This window comes from Heptranchias perlo, chromosome 18 (genome assembly GCF_035084215.1).
Source record: "Heptranchias perlo isolate sHepPer1 chromosome 18, sHepPer1.hap1, whole genome shotgun sequence".
Taxonomy (NCBI): Eukaryota; Metazoa; Chordata; class Chondrichthyes; order Hexanchiformes; family Hexanchidae; genus Heptranchias; species Heptranchias perlo.
The window spans coordinates 15595654-15612454 of record NC_090342.1 but is presented as its reverse complement, the minus strand read 5'-3'; the positions used below and the strand labels follow the sequence as shown (position 1 = coordinate 15612454).

Below are 16801 nucleotides of genomic sequence, written 5' to 3'. Positions count from 1 at the left end.
TTCAGCATCTGAAATGAAAGAGAGGGACAAGGGTTAGCTTTTAGTGTATAGGGAGAGCAGAGAGAGATAAGTGTCTGCTAAAAGCACCCGCAAAATGTGTAGGGTGAGATGGAAATGAGATGAGAAAAAGAGGGTATTGTGTGAAGAGACCCTGCGTGAAGTCTCCTCCAACGTTGCCATTCGCTACAACCATGACTTGTTCCATGCCTGTGATGTCCAGCATGTCCTCCTCAAGTGGGGAAAGGGCCTGCACGTGGCCTTGGGCTTCTCTGGTAGCCATCTGCTGCCTCATGTTGTGTGTGACCTTCTCCTGCAAGATAGAAGGGAGTGTGTTAGTGACAGCCTTGTGAGCTGTTTTGAGAAAGTGCCTATCATGAACTAATAGTTTCTAAGTTGTGTGCAAGATGTGAGGTGTGGGGAAGTGAGGGTTGCAATAGTGCTGAGAGTAGGAGGTGCAGCGTGTGTGAGTAGGAGGAGAAGGAGGTGTAGTGCAGGGATTGTAGGAGAGTGAAGAGAAGCAGGGGAGGGGATTGTTGTGATTAGTGGGCCTGCTGGTGGTGCAGGTTTGAGGAGAGTGTAAATCAGGTGAGAGGTAGGATTCTTACCTTGACAACTTTACTGAGATCATTACATTTTTTTCGACATTGCAGCCATGTCCTGGGAGCTAAGCTCCTTGCATTGACCTCCTCTGCCATCACGTCTTCCCATTGGTGATGGAGCTGTTGCCTGGATAGATTTCTGCCTAACTGGGGAGATCTTGAACTTCCTTCTCCTGTCCACTACCTGCACCAGGGCCTCCAAACTGACATTGGAGGACCAAGGGGCCCAATCTACAGCCATTTTCCTCTTCCGACACCTTCCCTCCTGTGTGCAGCCAGAATGCACCTCCCTTTAAAAGGTGCAGACTGCTTCTAAGTGGCATTAGAGACGCCCAATTCCCTCCCTACCCCACCGACCCCAAACAGGCCAATAAGCAGCACGGGTACTACTGACTACAGGCCTGACCCATTATAATGAGGTCTAGCAACCGTCAGAAAGGTAGTGAATTTCTTGTGTGTCCGGGATAGTTTTCTGCAGCAGTATGTCCTAGAGGCAACAAGGGGGCAAGCCATACTAGATTTAGTAATGAGTAATGAACCAGATTTAGTTAACGGCTTAACTCTGCGTGAACATCTATCCAATAGTGATCATAACATGATCGAGTTCAATGTAGTGTTTGAAAGGGAAAAAAGTGAATCAGCTGCAAAGATTCTAGACTTGGGCAAGGCCAACTTCAATGGGATGAGACAGAGACTGTCCACAGTAAACTGGGCAAATCTGTTAATGGGTAAAACAACTGATGATCAGTGGGAAATGTTTAAAGAAACATTTAACGTGGTACAGAATCAGTTTATACCCGAGGGGCAAGAACTCTACTTGCCAAAAAAAACAGCCATGGACAACTAAAGAGGTAAGGGACAGTATAAGACATAAGGAAAGGGCATACAAAAAGGCAAAAAATAGCACAGATCCTGGCGAATGGGAAAGATACAAAGATCAACAAAGGGTCACAAAACAGATAGTAAGGGCTACAAAAAGAGAGTATGAAAAGAAACTCGCAAGGGATATCAAAACCAATACGAAGAACTTTTATAGTTATATTAGGAAAAAGAGGGTGGTCAGGAGCAGTGCTGGCTCCTTAAAAACTGAAAGTGGGGATATTGTCATTGACAATGGGGAAATGGCGGACATGTTGAACAATTACTTTGCGTCAGCATTTACAGTCGAAAAAGAGGATAGCATGCCGGAAATCCCAAGAAAACTTATATTGAATCGGGGACAGGGACTCGATAAAATTAACATAAGTAAAGCAACAGTAATGAAGAAAATAATAGCACTAAAGAGTGACAAATCCCCAGGACCAGATGGTTTCCATCCCAGGGTTTTAAAGGAAGTAGATGAGCACATTGCAGATGCCCTAACTATAATCTTTCAAAGTTCTCTAGATTCAGGAACTGTCCCTCTAGATTGGAAAATTGCACATATCACTCTGCTTTTTAAGAAAGGAGAGAGAGGGAAACTAGGGAATTATAGACCAGTTAGCCTAACATCTGTTGTGGGGAAAATGCTGGAGTCTATAATTAAGGATAGGGTGACTGAACACCTCGAGAATTTTCAGTTAATCAGAGACAGCCAGCATGGATTTGTGAAAGGTAGGTCGTGCCTGACAAACCTGATTGAATTTTTTGAAGAGGTGACTAAAGTAGTAGACAGGGGAATGTCAATGGATGTTATTTATATGGACTTCCAGAAGGCATTTGATAAGGTCCCACATAAGAGACTGTTAGCTAAGATAGAAGCCCATGGAATCGAGGGAAAAGTACGGACTTGGTTAGGAAGTTGGCTGAGCGAAAGGCGACAGAGAGTAGGGATAATGGGAAGGTACTCACATTGGCAGGATGTGACTAGTGGAGTCCCGCAGGGATCTGTCTTGGGGCCTCAATTATTCACAATATTTATTAACGACTTAGATGAAGGCATTGAAAGTCTCATATCTAAGTTTGCCGATGACACAAAGATTGGTGGCATTGTAAGCAGTGTAGATGAAAACATAAAATTACAAAGGGATATTGATAGATTAGGTGAATGGGCAAAACTGTGGCAAATGGAATTCAATGTAGACAAATGTGAGGTCATCCACTTTGGATCAAAAAAGGATAGAACAGGGTACTTTCTAAATGGTAAAAAGTTAAAAACAGTGAATGTCCAAAGGGACTTAGGGGTTCAGGTACATAGATCATTGAAGTGTCATGAACAGGTGCAGAAAATAATCAAGAAAGCAAATGGAATGTTGGCCTTTATATCTAGAGGACTAGAGTACAAGGGGGCAGAAGTTATGCTGCAGCTATACAAAACCCTGGTTAGACCGCACCTGGAGTACTGTGAGCAGTTCTGGGCACCGCACCTTCGGAAGGACATATTGGCCTTGGAGGGAGTGCAGCGTAGGTTTACTAGAATGATACCCGGACTTCAAGGGTTAAGTTACGAGGAGAGATTACACAAATTGGGGTTGTATTTTCATGTGTAGACCTGTGTCTAGTATGGACTATGATGCAGTGAAATGAAGACTAAGCTCACCTTTTGTTTTTCTACTCTGAGCAGTCTGTTGTTAATTATTTTAGAAACCATTTCAGATTTCATATCACACATTTGTATCAAATGTTATCACTATAAATTCATACTCCCTCCCCTCCATGCTGGATACTAGACAGGTACAACATACAGGAAATGCACTGTCTGCTATGGGAGGAATGTATCCCAATTTCCTGGGTTAGATGCCTGCCTGGCACAAACCTGCCCTCTGCCAGGACCTTGCACTGGGAATAGGGACAGAAATGTACCCATTAGCTTAATCTATGTACAAACTATTGCTTGTACTGGTTGACTCACAGCACTAAAAAACTTCACAAATCCTGCATTGTTGTCTCTTGAGGATACTGATTGACTAATCATTTAGCCCTTCCATTTTATTCAGCACTCTCTCAGAATTTACATACTAACGTGCTGGTATAATAACATGACTTAATCACGATAATTCCAGTGCAGTTGTGTGGTATCAAAGCTAAAGTGAACTCTAGGCTGCAAATCTTCTTTTCCGAGGCAGTATGTCCAACGTGAAGGAATTGGATCTTTTTCCCTAATTTTTCTACTCTTAAATTATGATGCACATCCTTTTTGTTGGCAGTCACTGAACCCTGCTGAGCCAGCGATGCATTGTAAGCACCGTGTTTCTGTGACTGCTTTCTGCTGCATTGTATTTTGTGATTGACACCTGGGTATCTTTAGTTTTTATGTTTTACTTCAAGAGCACACAGACTGACTTGAGGGAGCTAATTTTAATAACGTACAGTACGGGATCAATATGCTGCTTTGTACATACTTCAAATTGCCTCTCTATTCCTGTATTACTGCAAAATGTACGCCAAAGTGCCCAACAAGATTTTTATTTAAGTCTGAAACTTATTTAGAGTCGCTCCCACATGACTGATAATTCTAAAGGCAAATGTAAATAATAAACTTCACATAAGTGTAATCTCAGGAATTAAATAGGCTGCTTTTTCACATTTAGTACTATTTCTGGAATTGCTTTAAAATAATATTTTTAAAGGATTTTAGAGGACTGAAACTATAGAAAATATACAGCGCAAATAAATTGTACATTTGTCATTGATGGCTCTATTAGTGTAACTGAAAATGAACAAACAGAGGCTACTGTTTATAAAAATATCCATGTATCTGGGCACAGTAGATGATGAAATAGTATAATAGTTTAGCAGAGCTGGTGTAGTGTATAGTCCAGCTTCTCTAATATAAATGTTATGTTATTTCTGTGTCTGTTTCTCATTAAGAAAAGCATATCCAACAGAAGTGGAAGTATTGTGTATTTGCACTGGAAACAAAGTCAAGCATACATCATAACAACATTCTCTGTTGAGCTTTGAGTTCAGCAAACAACTTGACGTTTGTCTAATTTGTGTCTCAATGTTCCAACCCTGATAGAGTTAGCTTTATATACAGATGCAATAGGGTTCAGGGTCCTTTCTGAGTACTTGATTTTAGTCAGTCGTTAAAAAGAGAGATATGTACATGGACAGCACACTTGAAAGGCATAAATGCAACAAATTTCAAGCAGTAAATCAGCTGCATTGATGCAGATTTCCTGTGAGCCTTACAGCAGTTGTATAAATATATATAAATAACAAGGTAGAAATACATTTGACTGCTTGCTAGTGAGTAGAAAATATAATTTGTAACTAGATTTAGTTTTAGGGAATGAAGCTGGGCAGGTGGAAGGAGTATCAGTGGGAGAGCATTTTGGTGGTAGTGATCATATTTCAGTTAGATTTAGCATAGTTATGGAAAAGAACAGAGATAGAACAGGAGTAAAAGTTCTCAAGTGGGGAAAGGCCAATTTACTAAGCTGAGAAGTAATTTAGCAAAAGTGGACTGGTAACAGCTACATGAAGGTAAATCAGTGTCAGAACAATGGGAGGCATTCAAGGGGGATATTCAAGGGGTTCAGAATAAACATGTTCCCACAAAGAAAAAGGGTGGGACTGCCAAAACTAGAGCCCCCTGGATGACTAGGAGTATACAGGGTAAGATAAGGCAAAAAAGGGAAGCTTATGTCAGACACTAAGAGCTCAATACTGCAGAAAGCCTAGAGGAGTATAGAAAGAGCAGGGGTGAAATTAAAAAGGAAATTAGGAAAACAGAGGGCATGAAAAATTAAGGAAAACCCAAAAATGTTTTATTAATACATAAAGAGCAAAAGGATAACTAAGGAAAGAATAGGGCCTATTAGAGACCAAAAAGGTAATCTATGTGTGGAGGTGAAAGATGTGGGTATGGTTCTTAATGAATACTTTGGGGTCAATTTTAGGATGGCCAAGCGGGTGCGTTCATGGCGGGGGGGGGGTTCCTAAAATTGGGGAATCCCGGAGTGGGTCCGGAGCCCGGCTCCAACCCGCCCACTTCTGGGTTCCCCAATGACGCGAATTGGTGCGCACGCAGCCCCCGCATGTGGGACTCCTACCGGCAAATAAAGCCGGTGGGATGACAGTTTAAATAGTTAGGGAGGTACTTGAGGTCGTTGACAGACCTCATTGGGAAGAGATTTTAACAGGGATGTGATTTTTGACTCTCCTCAGCATGTTCCCCATGCTGTGGGAAACACTCCCTGTTATTGCGGACGTGTTTCAATCAGCAGCCATTGGGAGATGCAGAGGATTCCTTGACAGTTGGGGGGAATACCTCATTCATTGCAGCAGGGCACTCTGTCACCTCAGACAAAGTTTTACCTGCCACACCGTTGACTCCACACTCAAAATGATTACATCATACCCTAAACTCTGCTGTCCAAACACATTTACCTACTTTGCGGACCCCCTCACACTCACACCGTCAGGATGTGGGGAGGGGGGGGGTCCATAGCTTCATTCATCACTCCATTGGAGGACGAGCAACATCACCAGCCTCGCCATGCACGCCGTCCACCTCCGCCACGTGGAGCTACACAACACAGTGCTGCGCAACAGGTACCTGCACAAAGTAGTCATGCAACTACACATACATCCACTGTAGGGTGACCCAATGGGTGGCATCAAGGGTGTTCATGGAGAACCTCATGAAAGGGTCTTATTGCACAAGCCAGTCAAGAATGTCCAAGACGTAGCAGTAGTGGTGACAATATAATATGTAATGTGAGTTGATCAGAAATCAAATGTAAGTAAAAACCATGACAAACCCTCAAACACCCTTGTGCATCCCCTTCATGCTCATGGCACGTTTGCCTTACGCTTCCTGCTACATATAAGTGGCTGCAGCACAGGTAGTGGCAGGTGGGGTGAGGCTGACTGTGAAAGAGATGCATGAGAAAGAGCCATGAGATTGTATGAGGATTGGGTTGAGTGGTAGTGGTGGGATGAGTACTGTGGAGGTGAGGAAGTGCAGGTAAGATGAGGATGAGGATTCAGTGGGTGTGTGGGGTGATGTGATAGAGTAGTGTTGGCAGTGCAGAAGGAGATGTGGGGTGGGGGTGGTGATGTGGCAGACGGAGTGTAGGGGAATGTGTAAGAGTACTCACTTCGGCTGACCTGGTTCGGTCATTGAAGCGCCTCCTGCACTGAATGCAGGTGCGTGATATGTTGGTGGTGCTGGTGACCTCCTCTGCCACCTCGAGCCAGGCCTTCGTGGTGGCAGAGGCAGGCCACTTCCTCTCGACCGCCGGGTGGAAGATCTCCCTCCTCCTCCTCCTCCTCCTCACCCCATCCAGTAAGACCTGGCGTGAGGCATCATTAAACCTGGGAGCAGCCTTCCCCCTGGGCTGCTCCATGCTGTAATTTTGCCTATTTTCTGCAGCATCAGTCAGTGGAGGACTGCCCCTTTAAATAGGGCTCCTCCAGCTGACAGCCTATGATGCGGTTGCACAGTCCGCCCGCTGCACAGCTTTCCAGCGCGAAACCCGGAAGCCAAGGTAAGTGACTTCAATTTACTTACGATCGCGTGCCAAACCCATCGATTTCACTGGGCGCGTTACCCATGCGCACAGTCGACCCCCCCGCTGCCAACCCGCCTCCCTCCTGATATCGGGCCCTTTGAGTCTGTCTTCACAAAAGAGGGGGACAATGCAGAGATTGTAGTTAAGGAGGAGGAGAATGAAATATTGGATGGGATAAACATAGTGAGAGGGGAAGTATTAAGGGGTTTCGCATCTTTGAAAGTAGATAAATTGCCAAGCCCGGTTGAAGTGTACCCCAGGCTATTCAGAGAAGCAAGGAAGGAAATAGCGGAGGCTCTGACCATCATTTTCCAATTATCCCTGGCTACAGGCGTGGTGCTGGAGGATTGGAGGACTGCTAACATTGTACCATTGTTTAAAAAGGGAGAAAGAGATAGATTGAGTGATTATAGGCCAATCAGTCTAACCTCGGTGGTGGGCAAATTATTGGAATCCATTCTGAGGGACAGCATAAATCGTCATTTAGAAAGGCCTGGGTTAATCAAGGCCAGTCAGCATGGATTTGTTAAGGGAAGGCCGTGTCTGACTAACTTGATTGAATTTTTTGAGCAGGTAACAAGGAGGGCCGATGAGAGTAACGCGTTTGATGTAGTGTACGTGGATTTTAGCAAGGCTTTTGACAAGGTCCCACATGGTAGAATGGTCAAAAAAGTAAAAACCCATGGGATCCAAGAGAAAGTAGCTAGTTGGATTCAAAATTGGCTCAGTGGCAGGAAGGAAAAGGTAATGGCTGATGGGTGTTTATGCGACTGGAAGGAAAGCTGTAGACTGCAGGAAGATATCAATGGACTGGTCAGGTGGGCAGAAAAGTGGCAAATGGGATTCAATCCAGAGAAGTGTGAAGTAATGCATTTGAGGAGGGCAAACAAGGCAAGGGAGTACACAATAAATGGAAGGATACTGAGAGGTACAGAGGAACAGAGGGACCTTGGAGTGCATGTCCACAGATCCCTGAAGGTTGCAGGACAGGTAGAAAAGGTGGTTAAAAAGGCATATGGGATACTTTTCTTATATTCTATGCCTCGGCTAATAAAGAGCAGGGAGGTTATGCTGGAACTGTATAAAACATTGGTTAGGCCACAGCTTGAGTACTGCATACAGTTCTGGTCACCACACTACAGGAAAGATGTGATTGCACTAGAGAGGGTACAGTGGAGATTTACTATGATGTTTCCAGGGCTGGAGAATTTTAGCTATGAGAAAAGATTGGATAGACTGGGGTTTTTTTCATTTGGAACAAAGGAGGCTGAGGAGAGATTTAATTGAGGTATATAAAATTATGACAGGACTGGATCGAGTGGAAAAGGAGGACCTATTTCCCTTAGCAAAGGGGTCAGTGACCAGAGGACATCAATTTAAAGTAATTGGTAGAAGGATTAGACAGGAGCTGAGGAGAATTTTTTTCACCAAGAGCGTGGTGGGGGTCTGGACCACACTGCTTAAAAGGGTGGTAGAGGCAGAAACCCTCAACTCATTTAAAATGTACTTGGATGTGCACTTAAAGACTTGTGCTCCAGAACTAGCTGCGCCTCTAGCCAAGCTGTTCCAGTACAGCTACAACACTGGCATCTACCTGACAATGTGGAAAATTGCCCAGGTATGTCCTGTCCACAAAAAGCAGGACAAATCCAATCCGGCCAATTACCACCCCATCAGTCTACTCTCGATCATCAGCAAAGTGATGGAAGGTGTCGTCGACAGTGCTATCAAGCGGCATTTAATCACCAATAACCTGCTCACTGATGCTCAGTTTGGGTTCCGCCAGGACCACTCGGCTCCAGACCTCATTACAGCCTTGGTCCAAACATGGACAAAAGAGCTGAATTCCAGAGGTGAGGTGAGAGTGACTGCCCTTGACATCAAGGCAGCATTTGACCGAGTGTGGCACCAAGGAGTCCTAGTAAAATTGAAGTCAATGGGAATCAGGGGGAAAACTCTTCATTGGCTGGAGTCATACCTAACACAAAGGAAGATGGTAGTTGTGGTTGGTGGCCAATTATCTCAGCCCCAGGACATTGCTGCAGGAGTTCCTCAAGGCAGTGTCCTAGGCCCAAACATCTTCAGCTGCTTCACCAATGACCTTCCCTCCATCATAAGGTCAGAAATGGGAATGTTTCCTGATGATTGCACAGTGTTCAGTTCCATTCGCAACCCCTCAGATAATGAAACAGTTCGAGCCCGCATGCAGCAAGACCTGGACAACATCCAGGCTTGGGCTCATAAGTGGCAAGTAACATTCGCACCAGACAAGTGCCAGGCAATGACCATCTCCAACAAGAGAGAGTCTAACCACCTTCCCTTGACATTCAACGGCATTACCATCGCCGAATCCCCCACCATCAACATCCTGGGGGTCACCATTGACCAGAAACTTAACTGGACCAGCCATATAAATACTGTGGCTACAAGAGCGGGCCAGAGGCTGGGTATTCTGCGGCGAGTAACTCACCTCCTGACTCCCCAAAGCCTTTCCACCATTTACAAGGCACAAGTCAGGAGTGTGATGGAATACTCTCCACTTGCCTGGATGAGTGCAGCTCCAACAACATTCAAGAAGCTCAACACCATCCAAGACAAAGCAGCCCGCTTGATTGGCACCCCATCCACCACCCTAAACAATCACTATCTTCACCACCGGCGCACAGTGGCTGCAGTGTGTACCATCCACAGGATGCACTGCAGCAACTCGCCAAGGCTTCTTCGACAGCACCTCCCAAACCTGCGACCTCTACCACCTAGAAGGACAAGAGCAGCAGGCACATGGGAACAACACCACCTGCACGTTCTCCTCCAAGTCACACACCATCCCGACTTGGAAATATATCGCCGTTCCTTCATCGTCGCTGGGTCAAAATCCTGGAACTCCCTTCCTAAAAGCGCTGTGGGAGAACCTTCACCACACGGACTGCAGCGGATCAAGAAGGCAGCTCACCACCACCTTCTCAAGGACAATTAGGGGTGGGCAATAAATGCCGGCCTCGCCAGCGATGCCCACATTCCATGTACGAATTAAAAAAAAGTGCCGTAACCTACAGGGCTACAGACCAAGTGCTGGAACGTGGGATTAAGCTGGATAGCTCTTTTTCGGCTGGCACAGACACGATGGGCCAAATGGCCTCCTTCTGTGCTTTCTATGATGGACAATTTTGTTTAAATTTTTATCAGCTTTATAATGCAATGTTTTTTTTTAACGAAAGAGAATACATGGGATACAAAAACTTGTTTTTGTTTTTAACTTTTTTCCTCTCTATCTTAGATCCACACAGCCGAGTATGTCTGATACCAAAGAGTCAAGATGAACCTGTCAGCAGTACCTACATTAATGCCAACTATATTAGGGTGAGTAAGTGTACTGGTTGCATTTACAATCAGCATAGATTGTATTCATACTTTTACTGGCCGTTTACAATTATGCAGAAGCTTTCACCACAGAACTAAATTATGATTCTTGCTTTTGTTCTTTCAGTGATAATTGTTTAGTGATTTCTCATTACATTTTATCTGTTGTGCATGGATTTTATAGCATTTCAAGGTATAATCACAGCCAATAGACTTTCCCTTTCAAATGTCAGCAAATTTATTTTACCAGATCCAGAAACCGGGAATGAAAAAATAAGAAAACATCATTCACAAAAGAACCAGAAGGGGCCTTAGAACGTAGGAACATAGGAATTGCTAAATTAATCTAGTTCGCCTTCTACCATCCTGGTAATCATATGATGCAACAATAATGGAGTTGTTAACTAATCATAGCAATCAATCTCTTATCAACTAGTCTAGAACAGACCCAGACATGAGGCAAGGGAAACCCACCAGTGATGTAAAGCTTTGGGAACGGGTCCAAAGTCATATGTTCCTCCCAAACATGCTACATTTACCATATTTCTTGTCTCAAATTACTCATACTGTATCCAAAAATATAATTTTCTGAAAGAAATGATCTAATTTGCGTTTGAATGAATCAATATTATATGCTTCCATCATCTCCCTAGATATCGTGTTACATAGACTGACTACTTGCTCACTGAATGTTTCTGCAGATTAGTTTTGAATTTACCCCCCTTCATGTCCTCTGGATCTGATGTTCTGGACAGGGTGAAACAGCTTGTCTTCGTCTATATTATCTTAGTCCCTTTAGAATCCTAAAACAGCAATCATATCACCTCTCAACCTTCTCTTTTCCAGTGAAAACATACCCAATTTACATAATCATTCTTCGTAATCCTATCCCTCAACCCTCATTCTGGTTGCCCTCTTCTTTCTCAATAGCTGTACTATCCTTTTTGTACTGCAGCGACCAGAACTGTACACAGTATTCTAAGTGTGGTTGACCAGTGATTTATAAAGTGGCAGGATTACCCCACTCTTTCAGCTCAATGTTAACCTTTTAAGGTATTCTAACCTCTGTTACCATCTATCAATTCTACCCAAAGTGATTCTGTGTCTGCCCTTTCCTTTTATATATCCTCTCTCACTTATGCCTCAATACTGGGTTTATATATACTGTCACATCACCCTCCTTTTCTCATGATACAGTACTTTCTAAACAATTTATATCCTTTCAGATATATATCCCATTGATTGGAAACATTCCACCATGTCTCTGTGATACTAATAATGTCCAATCTATCACGCATGCAAAACCTTCCAACTCACATATCTTATTTGTCAGACTTCTTGCATGAATGCAAGCACAGCTCTATTGATTTTTTTACTTTACCCATTTGCTTTATTAACATTTTTACTTTGTGCCAAATCTTCCTGGAAATAAATGGCGAGTTTTTCTCCCACCATTTGAATTGGACTTATTAAACTTTGATTTGTGTTTTCATGGTTATACCTTAAGGTTTGCTCCAATCAGTATGGATGCTGTCTTACATCTGCCATAACCCCCTCTGCAATCTAGTTCAAATACTCCCCCACCATTCTATCTATCCTACCTCTTAACACCTTTACCCCCTTTTGTTTAGGAGGAGCCCACTCGGTCTGTATAGGCTACCCCTATTGCAATAGGTGTCCCACTCTTTGAGGAACCAAAACCCTAATATCTTACGCCAAAACCATAGCCATGTGTTGGTCTGCCTAATTACCATCTGTTGTTCTTCTCTAGCACATGGCACAGGTCACTCCATTACCAGCTTATTCTGCTGTGCTCTTTGCTTTAAATGTATTGTTTAAAAGAAACATGGGGGAAAAAACTTCTAATATTGTTTTTAACAAATGTCAAAAAGAGTTAAGCGTTAACTTCCATTCATTAGGTTTGTTTTTATTAAGGATTGTTCTTAGCCCAATAAATGCTCAAATTGTCAACAGATTAAGGTTAAGCCAGCTAATTCAGTCCTTTGAAAATTAACAGGAATTCAACAATAATTAGAATTTCAATCCATATACCCAATGTCAGGCAAGGATTTATAATATTTTAGCATGCTAACTATGACACAATAAACATTTATGCCATCTTTTGAGAGTTTTCATAATTTCTCTGCCAAAGTTAGAACGGGCGATTGGGCGAACCACCATGGAAATTCACACTCATTTTTTTTCAACTAATGTATTTTTTCAATTCTGCCTAAAAAAATGACCTTTTTCAATAGCAAAAATGTTTATCAGGCATCTCAGGAACAAATAGCTCCTCCACCGGCGATCTCCGTATTCATTCAACAGAGAAGCTACTGATTGTCAGACACTCCCTACAAATTGGAATTTGTCACTTTAATAGAGATTTTTGTGATAATTTAGAAGTCACGATATACATATTGTGTGGACATGTGCTACTTTTTGTTAGAAATGTACAACAGAGTCAGAGTTCTTATTATTTAGTGAAAGTTGATCACGAATGCTCTAGTCTATAATTGTCAAAGTCAGCTTGCTGGCAGTTACAGTGTGAGGTGATACTACAACTATTAGTTATCAAGTTTAACCGTTAACGTCTTTGGGAAGTGAATGCACACTTCTCTGATTAATAGCTGTTAAGAAGTTACTTTCATTAGGACAATAATATGAGAGAAACATTGCCGACTTGGTTGACACATGAATGCTTGCTACCTCTGCTCAAAGTGCAAAGGTGATTAACTCAGCAATGAGTTACATACTGCACTTTCTTTTGAATAACCAAGACTGGCATCTTCATCTGTCATTCAGGGTTACGGTGGTCAGCAGAGGGCATATATTGCAACTCAAGGTCCTATGATCAATACAGTGAATGACTTCTGGAGGATGGTTTGGCAAGAGGATTGTCCTGTGATTGTTATGATAACCAAGTTGAAAGAAAAAAATGAGGTAAGATCCCAACAGAGTTATATAATTGTGAGAGACATGTTGCAAAAAATGTGACGCTCGAGCACTGCAAAACAAAGGGAGCTCACTGACAATAGTAGCAACTATATATATCAACTGAAAAAAAAAATCTGGAGTATCCTCATGGAGTAACTGCAGTCCCATTTTATCCCAGAAGTGAAGAATGCAGCAATAATGGGGATAAAGCAATTTATGAAGATCTTCCTCAAGAGCAGGATTACAAAAAGGGATTTCACTGTTCTATTTCTGACTTTTTAAAAAATGCATACAGTAAAAATTAGTTTACTGTGACTTCAATAGGTCACCGATGCAATTTTCAAGCATCAATGGGACCACTGGAGGCTGCTCCAAAACTGAGACATTAATGCTTCACCTGGCCGCACAAAAACTAACCCTCACGTGCCCAGTCTTTCACAGCCCTCCCCCTGGTTCACCTCCCAAATGTATGGGCAGCTCACTGTGAGTGTGGCAATGAGGCCAGGACATCAAAATGGTTTAGGACTCAGACCATTTTCATCTGGCAGGTGGCAGGCTCATCAAAATCATCCCCAATATCTCCTAAGAGATCTCCCATTGTGTTGCTCGTGGGTAGTTTGGAGCATGGAGCATGTTTTTCCAAATATGTTAAAGAAAGAAAAAGAAGATTTGTATTTATATAGTGGCCTGGTACATCTCTCAGAAACATCTAAAAGTGTTTCGGATACAGTGATTTGTATTAAAGCATAGTGACTGTTATAGAATCATACAGTACACAAGGAGGCCATTCGGCCCATCTTCCATATGCCGTCTCTTTGAAAGAGTTATCCAATTAGTCCCACTCTCCTGCTCTTTCCCCATAACCCCGCACATTTCTCCTTTTCAAGTATATATCCAATTCCCTTTTGAAAGTTACAATTGAATCTTCTTCCACCACCCTTTCAGGCAGTGCATTCCAGATCGTAACAAATATTTTGTTACTTTTTAAAGTTTTTCAGTTATCTTTGGAGGGCTTTGTTATCTGTCAGGGAGGGTGTGGGATTTGGAGCTTACAGACATGGACTTGGGCCTTGAAGGTGAGATCAAACTGGATTCGGTGGTGCTACTTGTTAAAAACTTTCTAGGAAGTGAACATTTGGGGCTTAGGACAGACTTTAATACCACTATACCTCATACGTCCACATTGGAAGTGCCCAGCATGTAGGTCTGCATTAAGAGGTTTGGCTCCTCCAGACGAAATGTTCAGTGTGAGCCTCTCTCCCAAGCCTGTATTACAGATGTTCAAAGAAAAGAAATGACAGTCATTTTTTTTTCGTTCACTCTCAGAATATGGGCATCACTAGCAAGGCCAGCATTTATTGCCCATTCTTAGTTGCCTTTGAGAAGGTGGTGGTGAGCCTTCTTGAACCGCTGCAAGTCCACGAGGTTAAGGTACTCCCACAGTGCTGTTAGGTCGGGAGTTCCAGGATTTTGACCCAGTGATAATGAAGGAACAGTGATATATGTCCAAGTTGGGATGGTGTGTGACTTCGAGGGGAACTTGGAGGGCATGGTGTCCTCATGCGCCTGCTGCGATTGTCCTTCTAGGTGGTGGAGGTCATGGGTTTGGGAGGTGCATGGCAGACACTATATATCATGATGTTTATCTTAGACACACAACTTTTTAAATCTTTCTGTATGATAAAAAAAGTTTTCTATGCAGTGAACGTCATGTCTGAAATGTCGGTCATGAATGTCTGTCGATTTTTTTTTCTTGTTGGCTATCTCACCAACCATATTACAGAAAACAGTTCTCCCCAAAAATTTCTTCCCAGTCAGATCACTCCAAAAAAACAATTCTGCTCAATCACATTGTAGCAAAAAACTGAGATACAGCCACCATAACTGTTCCTCATCTACTTTACCATATTCTCGTAAAAATCTATCATATAATAATGGCTGAGAATCTTAATTTATTGGGTGATATGGGTGTGGAGGCAGTTTGCATCAGCTAGTCCTTTGGTACTTGTTTTCCTATTGTAAATGAGTCCTGGCAAGAAATAAGGCATTTTCCTCCTGCTCATGCTTATGTTGCTATTCAGTGGGAGTAAATATATTATAACTGCTGGTTTATTTTGTTGACATCACAGGTAGAATGAAAACTATTCACACAAACAGCATGCAGTGGGCTTGCATTTGATGGTGGTGCAGTATGATTCAGATAGGGCAGTGTCCTAGGTCCCACCATCTTCAGCTGCTTCATCAAAATGTGGAGATGCCGGTGATGGACTGGGGTTGACAATTGTAAACAATTTTACAACACCAAGTTATAGTCCAACAATTTTTATTTGAAATCCACAAGCTTTCGGAGGCTTCCTCCTTCCTCAGGTAAATGTAATGGGGATGTTCGTTGATGATTGCACAGTGTTCAGTTACATTCGCAACCCTCAGATAATGAAGCAGTCTGTGCCTGCATGCAGCAAGACCTGGACAACATCCAGGCTTGGGCTGATAAATGGCAAGTAACATTCGCGCCAGACAAGTGCCAGGCAATGACCATCTCCAACAAGAGAGAGTCTAACCACCTCCCCTTGACAATCAATGGCATTACCATCGCCGAATCCCCCACCATCAACATCCTGGGGGTCACCATTGACCAGAAGCTTAACTGGACCGGCCACATAAATACTGTGGCTACAAGAGCAGGTCAGAGGCTGGGTATTCTGTGATGAGTGACTCACCTCCTGACTCCCCAAAGCCTTTCCACCATCTACAAGGCACACGTCAGGAGTGTGATGGAATACTCTCCACTTGCTTGGATGAGTGCAGCTCCAACAACACTCAAGAAGCTCGACACCATCCAGGACAAAGCAGCCCGCTTGATTGCACCCCATCCACCACCCTAAAAATTCACTCCTTCACCACCGGCACACCGTGGCTGCAGTGTGTACCATCCACAAGATGCACTGCAGCAACTCGCCAAGGCTTCTTCGACAGCACCTCCCAAACCCGCAACCTCTACCACCTAGAAGGACAAGAGCAGCAGGCACATGGGAACAACACCACCTGCACATTCCCCTCCAAGTCTCACACCATCCTGACTTGGAAATATATTGCCGTTCCTTCATCATCGCTGGGTCAAAATCCTGGAACTCCCTACCTAACAGCACTGTGGGAGAACCCACCTCACGGACTGCAGCGGTTCAATTAGGCGGCTCACCACCACCTTCTCAAGGGCAATTAGGGATGGGCAATAAATGCTGGCCTTACCAGCGACGCCCACATCCCATGAACGAATAATAAAAAAAAATCTGTCACCTTTGTCCGAATAGTGGTCACTAATAGCCTTCATTGCCTCTTCCTGGAGCCTACTGCCATCTTCCGCATGGCGAACCTGGGAAGCAGTGGTAACTGGGACAGAAAGAAGGAAAATCTGGTGTGTACCGGGGCCCAGTTCTCATGCCTTCTTTTGCATGCGGTGGGGTAGGG

General features: G+C 43.4%; 1 protein-coding gene across 1 annotated transcript in view; it reads left to right on the top strand.

Annotated features, from left to right (window-relative positions):
* LOC137334618 (receptor-type tyrosine-protein phosphatase R-like) overlaps positions 1 to 16801 on the top strand; it is a 188558-nt gene that overhangs the window by 137268 nt on the left and 34489 nt on the right. The window contains exons 9-10 of the mRNA XM_067999436.1: positions 10317 to 10399; positions 13202 to 13339. Of these exons, the coding sequence (XP_067855537.1) occupies positions 10317 to 10399; positions 13202 to 13339 (221 nt within the window). The remainder of the gene's footprint in view (positions 1 to 10316; positions 10400 to 13201; positions 13340 to 16801) is intronic.